At 44.9% G+C, this 7,926-nt stretch overlaps 1 protein-coding gene across 1 annotated transcript in view; it reads left to right on the top strand.

The window, feature by feature from the left end:
* The first annotated feature begins 364 nt into the window (after positions 1 to 364).
* Sdr16c5 (short chain dehydrogenase/reductase family 16C member 5) overlaps positions 365 to 7,926 on the top strand; it is a 16,519-nt gene continuing 8,957 nt past the window's right edge. The window contains exons 1-2 of the mRNA XM_051159806.1: positions 365 to 495; positions 3,556 to 3,902. Coding sequence (XP_051015763.1) covers positions 3,570 to 3,902 — 333 coding nt within the window. The 5' untranslated portion in view covers positions 365 to 495; positions 3,556 to 3,569. The remainder of the gene's footprint in view (positions 496 to 3,555; positions 3,903 to 7,926) is intronic.

The following is a 7,926-nucleotide window of genomic DNA, read 5'->3' as shown; positions in this document are numbered from 1 at the left end:
ATTCCTTACTGATACCTGAGACTTTGGGTCCCAAGTGGCAGAATCAGACAGTGTTGAAGAACCATACATGCGTGCCCTGAGCTGCAGATTGCTTGGGCACACAAATTGGTCTATAAACCGTGTGAAACCTTGGCTGTGCTTGCAAACATACCTGGTGTTGGGAAATCTCTCACGGGTGACTCTGTCCTTTACACCTGAGAAATTCTGTTTTAGCAATCTTTTTTCCAGCCTGGGCATGGGAAATTTTAAAAGGGATGGGCAATACTGGGGCAAGCGTCCAGTCTCCACTATCCAGTTACCACCTTCTACAGGAAAGGCCACAAGCACCGAGAGGCCCCACCCTCCACCAGAACACAGTCCCGCCCCTGAGCTTGGGCTACACCCTACTCAGAGATAAACACCCGAACCTCACTAAGCTGAGAACCAGGGACCCAGGTGCCTGAGGCCTAAGACGCCTGCATCTTCGTGCTGACCAGAGAGGGGACAGTCTGCAAGGTGAGTTTCGGAGATTTCAGATTCTGGAGCTGTCCCTAGAGATGTGGCACCAAGATTCAGTCATGAGAGTTTAAGCCAGGGGAACCTTAGCAGCAGTCGGGGACCAGCACCAAGCTGGAGACAGTTTGTCTGACCACACTGCAGGGCATTGGAATTCTGGCCAAACCCAGGTGTCTGTCCCTCTGGGGTTGAGCTGCTGGGCAATTGAAAGCAAAACAGATGCCTACTGCTTTGTTCCTGCATTCTGCCCAGGGCCCACACATGCACAACCTCCTCCCTGCAACCTCTAATTCACCCCTTTCAGCAGAAGCTAGGGTTGTCATTCTATCTGCATCCACCATATTTATCTGCTCCTTGTAACCCTGGGCTTGGAAGTAAGTGTCATGGAGTTCCTAAGTGCCTAGTGAGCTCAGCCTTTGAACTGGGGGTGGGGGTGGGGGCGGGGCAGTTGGGGATGAAGACACCAAGTTTTCAGCCTGATTAAATGGAATACACTTGTATCTTCCTAAGAAGAATCACTAGGATAAAATGAAGGCATAGATCCGTTTGTTTGTTTTGTTTGTTAGTGTATTTACTACAGTCATCTTTCAAGGGTACAGTCAGGAAACACTGATCCATTTGTTCCCATCCATGGCCACGACAGCATTAGAGTATTGTGCTGTCTGTGGGCGCCAGTCCTAGCAAGGCATTTCTGTTCTGAATACACCTCCTTCTGGGGACTGGGGGGAAGATGGGGAGATGCTGTTGCAACTAAACTCCAGCCACCTCTTCTGCATTTCCCCCCAGTGCTGTGTTCCCTACGGATGCCTGTGTACAGACCAATGCCTAGCTTTATTTTTTCTTAACTTTTTCAAGTGGTTCCTTATACTAGCAGTGTCCATGTGCTGTTGCATAAACATTAACTTCTTAGAGCAGACTGAGATGCCAGCAGTGAAATAATTTTCATCGAGTAAGACACTGACGGATGTAGCATCCTAACCTAAACACTACAATCTCTCTCCTCACTGCATGAACACTGAAGACATCTTAAATTTGACATGGGAGCTACTGCATGCTACCAAGCTCCTAAGTACCTAGGACATATCTGCCAAGACAGGAAAAACCTGGGACCTGTTCCAGAGTTTGCATCATCCTGATATTTCTCCATGTGGCTGGAGACAACTGAGTGTAAAACTTTGTCTTCTGGCAGCAGATCACATAATGTTGTGTCAGAAAGGGGACAGAGTATCCTCTCTGGGTCACCTGCTACATCTTTTCTAATGGGAAGAGCAATGGAAATAAGACACTGCCTATAGCAAATGTGGCCGGAGTGTCCATTTACTATGTTCATAATTTGGCATACACCTGACAGGGCTGCAGGTACACACCTGGTGGCTGCCTATTAAAATGAGAGTCTTCCCTCAAAATGTCATTATAGATTGCCTCAGAGGCCTGATCAACTATCTAAAAATTGCTCTGGATATAAACCAGGGCAAAGTTGTCAGAGGGTTTGAGTTGTTGCATGCAAAAGTATAATAAAACTGAATGTTGAGCCTCAGTACCTCTCCCAAGCAGCATTGCTTCGTTCTGAAAAGCCCCAGATCAAGCCTACCTCAAGACCCATCAAGCTACTGCCCAATCTCTGATGTCTGTTGCTCATCACTGGCAAAATTATTCAGCAGCAATCCCTCCCTCTTGCTTTTCTCCAGGCCTCAATCTGGACCAAGTCTCCCACCACCTAGAATTTTTCTTTATGACACTTTTGCATGTGATGATTCAATAATCTGTATACAAATCTGATTCTTCATCTAAAACAGCTTAGATTATGAGACAGCCATGGCCCCAGATTACAGAGAACCAACTGGAGCTGATGCTTGATAGGAATAACATGGGAGCAACCCAGCCTTGTGGTAGCACAGTGACCTTGAGCAGGTCTCATACGCCTTCTCTCCATCTGCCAGTCTTGTCCGTAGAAACTAGTTTAGGCCATACCAACTTTTGAGTGGTAAAGCCTTCTAAAGATGGTTTGACCATCTGCTATCGTTAACAGCATTTAGTTGGTCCTTAGCCAACCAGCAAAGTAAAGACCTGCCATTGTCTGTACTTTTTCACCTGGAAACCTGTACCTGCATCTGAGCCTCTCAATGGAACATCCCACTCAAGGAAGCCCTTTACTCTTTCACAAAAAGCTGCTAGGTGCCTTTTTGGTGGTCTGCACTATGAATCAAAAACACAAAAGAATCCACAATAGTAACAACACAACTGTGAAACACTTCCTGTGCAGCAGAGCTATGATAAATCAAAGTTTATTCTCATCTCAGGCATAGAACTTAAGACCTGAGCCTGGTGAGGAGGAGAGCGGGGGCCAGGAAGACATTGGAGACTGTTCCAAGCTTCGCAGAAGGCATCCGAGTTTGTCTCACCAAATCTTGTAAGAGAAGGAGAGCTGACTGAATGGGGCCCTCAGCCTAGGGAAGGTACTTACAGTGTCAGTGGAAAGCTAATTAGTCCTCTTCGAGTATTTAATGTGGCTAGGATCTTACAATTTGCACTTATATCACAAATTCGTTTTTGGTATTGTATTGGGAATCAGTTAGAAGCCAGGCCAAGCACTCTTGCGCTGAACCAAATCCCTAGCCTCCAAACGTTAAAATAGTATCACTAAATGAAAAAATATATATAATTACAAATGAGAAAAAAAATAAACCTAAAAGGAGACAAAAAGTATAGTACCAGTATGTCATAAACAATATGATGTGACAAGAGGCATTAAACTTCACATCAAAACTCATAGTTAGTAAGAAATAGAAATGCAGACACACCCCTCAGCATGTGTTTGGGTGAGGTGCTCCCAACGGCCAACTAACAAACATTGTTGTTGCGTGTGACCCATGGCTGGCATGCAGCTCTGAAGAGAGCTTGAGGCCATGTGTGAAAGTTGTACCAGATATAAGACATCACTGTGCACTCTGCCTGCCCCTGAGTTCAGGCTTAGCTTCCAGAAAGCGCATTTCCATCACATTCTCAGTACTTCCTTCCCTTCAGTAAAGGGAACTGAGCAAACTCTCTCTTGCTTTAAAGGTGTTGGCCAGAACATGTCTTTCAACACGGAGTCAGCAAAGGACTTGCTTGTTTTCTTAGGAAAGTCACTGCTTAGTCTTCTGGAAGCTCTGCTTTTCTATGTGATCCCCAAACAAAGGAAGAATGTCGCTGGTGAAATAGTGCTCATAACCGGTTCTGGGAGTGGACTCGGAAGGCTCTTAGCCTTGCAATTTGCCCGCCTGGGCTCTGTGCTCGTTCTCTGGGATGTGAATAAGGAGGCCAATGGGGAGACCTGTCGGATGGCTCGGGAAGCAGGAGCCACCAGAGTGCATGCCTACACCTGTGACTGCAGCCAAAAGGAAGACGTGTACAGAGTGGCCGACCAGGTACATCTGGGGCTCTCGTTGCTTTTTGTGGGTCCTGTGCGATTTCGTTGGCGTGCACCCCTTTTATTCACTGGCCTCTCTGTCTCAGTGCCATCCACTTGTGTCTGATATTCCGCTACTTTACAAATGACATGGGGGAATAGGAATGTGGAAGTTTTCGTTCTTCTTGTATGCAAAATGTTTTGCTAAATACCCTGTCTGTCACATGTCATAACACCATGAGGTAAATTATTATTCCCCTTTGAAAATAAGAACAGTGAGTCTGTGTGGGCATGTAGTTTACTTTAGGAGTAGAGCTGACAATTAACAAAGGAATGGGCAGCTCTTGAGTTTCTTGATCGCTGTGTGGCACCCTGGCCTCCAGATCGCGTCCCTACTCCACGCCAACTGGACTATTGTAGCGTAAGGAGGAGCAGGAGGTGGAATCATCCTCCTTTGAGAGGTCAGAAACAGATATCAAATTACTTCCCCAAGATCAGACAGTATACATGCACCCTATTTAGTCTGAGTTAAATCCAGGCTACATCCACCTACTGCTATGACTTTCATTTGAATGTGTGCTGTTTGTGGTAATCGCTAGAAAGTAAGTACACTCCTTATGAGAACATTTGTTTGTTTTGTTGGTAGAGGAGCTTGCGCCCAAGGCCTTGGCACTGACAAAGCACTCACTCAATCCCTGAATGCCACCCAGACCCTCGACACCTGTCATTCTCAGACTGTAGGTCATCAGTCCCTTCGGGATTAAGCAACCCTTTCACAGGGGTTCGAATATCAGCTCTCCTGAGTATCAGATATTCACATTACAATTCCTAACAGTGGCAAAATTGTAGTTATGAAGTGGCAATGAAAAATTAATTTTATGGTTTGGGGAGTGGTCACCAAAACATGAGGAACTGTGTTAAAGGGTCGCAGCACTAGGAAGGCTGAGAACCACTGTTCTAAATACTTCTTTGGTAATAAAATAAATGAACTTTTAAAGTTTCAGTTTCCTGAAACTGCAGTATATTGGCAGAGAGGCTGGTAGCTCATCAAGGGACAATCTTGTCCCTCGTAAGGACTTCTGTGTCCTTATATCCACACTGGGCTACAAATACCACACACTGCTCTCCCATGTAGGTGAACTTTTAAATGGCCACTTTTTATTTTGGGTTCCCTATATCTCTTTCTCCATACTCCACCCCAATCCCTTCCAACACGCCAATGCCAGGTAGGGGAGAAAGGTTAGTGGGCAAGTCTAATCTTCATTTCAGGACATCTCCAACTTCTTCTCATCAAACTGCATCAACAGCAACCAGGAGCACCAGGGGAAGCACCAGCAGCCTTCTTCTTTCTTGCAGCCCTCTGTCTGTCTGTCTGTCTGTCTGTCTCTCTCTCTCTCTTTCTCTGTCTCTCTGTCTCTCTCTGTCTCTATCTTTCTCTATGTCTCTCTGTGTCTGTCTCTCTCTCTCTCTCTCTCTCTCTCTCTCTCTCTCTCTCTCTCTCTCTCTCTCTCTCTCTCTCTCTCTCTCTCTCTCTCTCTCCCCTCTTCCCCCCACCCTGGCTTTTATCCCCACTAACAAAGACCACACCCCAACAAGAGGCACATCCCAGCTGACAAATATCATGAGCCCTCTCAGGAGGCAACTATCAGCTGTGGATAAACTGAAGCAGACCCCATAGGCCCCCACACCTGGGTTTTTTAAAAAAAAAACATGTCTACGTGGAAACCACAACTTCTGCAACACTCCCAGGCCAACTAGAGGACTTATTATCATCCAGATAAGTGGAGAGGAAGGAACCAAGCCAGATTGCTCCAACAGCCTTTTGTACATCCCATCTTTCTTACCACTTATTCCAACAGCAGGCTGCCTGACACAGTCTAAAGATGCAAGCCTAATAAGCTCACCCAGGCTTACCCTGGGATCACATCCCAAGTGCGGCCAACTGGCCAGCTGCTCCTGCTTACCTATGAAGCGTGTTGATTAGCATGTTGTCGTCCACTAACTACAAGCAACGTCTCTAGCCAGTCTTCAGCAGTCATGAGTCTGTACTCAGATGCCGAAGACCTTCATCTTAATGGGTTTCTATACTGGGTTCTATAAAGAATTACCTCCCTATCTCTTGAATCTGAGACTTAGGTCTGTCCCAACTGCTTGACTTCTGACATGGTCTACCATGCCATATTCCTAGCTTGTTGTTCGTTTTCTGTCACTTTGTGGTCTTGAAGAAGATTGTCAATGTGCTTGTCTGCAATTAGGGGGAACAACTTTACCTATAAACCCACCATTCCACTCTGTATTTTAGATAGCAGAAAACTATGAGAATTTCGAAGGCATGTTCCCCCAGGAAAATGACCATGGGTACCTAGAGTTTTTTCTCTCTCTGGTCTTGAGTGCCTTTGAGAGCTTGCATCCCAGAATCACAACTTAGCTATGAGTTCAGAAAGTCTAGTGTCGCTTCATAGGACATCTGGGTGGTGGGCTATTTTGAACAGTAAAATGTGAACAAGCTGAAGCTATGTAGTTTCCATTTATCCTTGATGTAACATTCAAAGACCCAAGCTATGTATTTAATAAGAATCAGTTTTAGCTTGTCATATCTCTGCCTGAACAGCCTTTTCTCAACTTGAAGGGATAGAGGAAGAATAACCTCTTGGATTTAATTTGTAGCATCTGCAATTTTCCCAAAATTGGTTATTGATTCCTGATTTCCAAAATCATAGACTATCTGGTCACTATCAAAAGCAGATCTTTCTTGCTGCCTGCTGCCTCAAATAAGTAGAGGATAGAAATCCTGAGCTGTTGGGAAACTTCCATCAGCCATGCTGGAGGTTTAGAGGAAGATACTAGTGTGCTTGGCAGCCCAGGGTCTTCCAGCAGCTCCTTCTTTCCATCCCAAATCTCTTTCTGATGTTTTTGACATTTGCCCCTTGTGGGCAATCTAGCTTCTACTCTTGACTACTATTAAAGTTGAACTTGATGAACTGCTAGCCACTTTACAAAGCAGACATATTTTGATTTTTCCCAGTGTTTTATGTGAAAACTGGCATAGACACATCATCCTGACACTGAAGCCAGGCCTTCCGTAACAGCAGATTCTGTAACACCTTTCCACAGTGACATGTCCTCACCAGTACCATTCTGTGGTACTGTGATGCACTTTACACTATTCATCCTGTCAGGTGCACAGAAACACACAGACAAACAAACACACACACATATGCACCTGTGCACCCAAATATACCCCCGGACACATGCATACCAATGAACATAGTCATACAAACACGTGCATACACAAATATACACACATGCACAAACGTACATGCATGTGTACACACATATATACTCATATACACACATATGTACACACATGTGCACCCACAAAGACACTCACAGTTAGAGATACAATAGGAACTGTTGTAAGCCTCATTTGCGAGGACATGGTAAACTGCTATGGGTGGTTTTTTCTAGAAGAGGCATTGGGGTCAGGACTGTTACTGTATGATCTAAATTGCACTGATGAAATTCAGAATACTAAGGAGAACATAGGGACAGTACCAGCCTTGTCATCATCCTGAAAAGGCTCATATCCACTAGGAGCCAAGGTAGCCACTGTTAAACCTGGAGCTCTTGGTTCTAAAGTCACAGTAGCTGGATGACTTTTCAGGCTGGCATTTCGGCAACAAACATGACTCACAGGTCTTGTTCCTAAAAGTTTGGGGTGGAGAGAAGAAAACCAGTCTGTTAAGGAAAACAAGACAGGCAGATTCTAATCTTCTTTGTACTTAAAACATATATTATCTTTCTTCCCATCAGTTTCGGCCTCCTCTGTATTTCTCTGTATGATGGGATCTGTAAGCTATTTGGTTATATAAAACTATTCTCATATCTGCTGCTTGACTGAAATGATTTGCCACCAATAAAAAACATAAAGTGGGGTTACTAAGCATAGGCAGTAAGATGGGTCTGAGTAGACAAGGAAAGTGGCCTTTCAACACTAAACTCTGTACTGGGGAGAGAGAATAGAATGAAGTGCCGAGTGTTGG

The sequence above is a fragment of the Acomys russatus genome, chromosome 2, assembly GCF_903995435.1.
Source record: "Acomys russatus chromosome 2, mAcoRus1.1, whole genome shotgun sequence".
NCBI lineage: Eukaryota > Metazoa > Chordata > Mammalia > Rodentia > Muridae > Acomys > Acomys russatus.
Note: the sequence above shows the minus strand (reverse complement) of the source record. Positions and strands in the feature narration are given on the sequence as shown.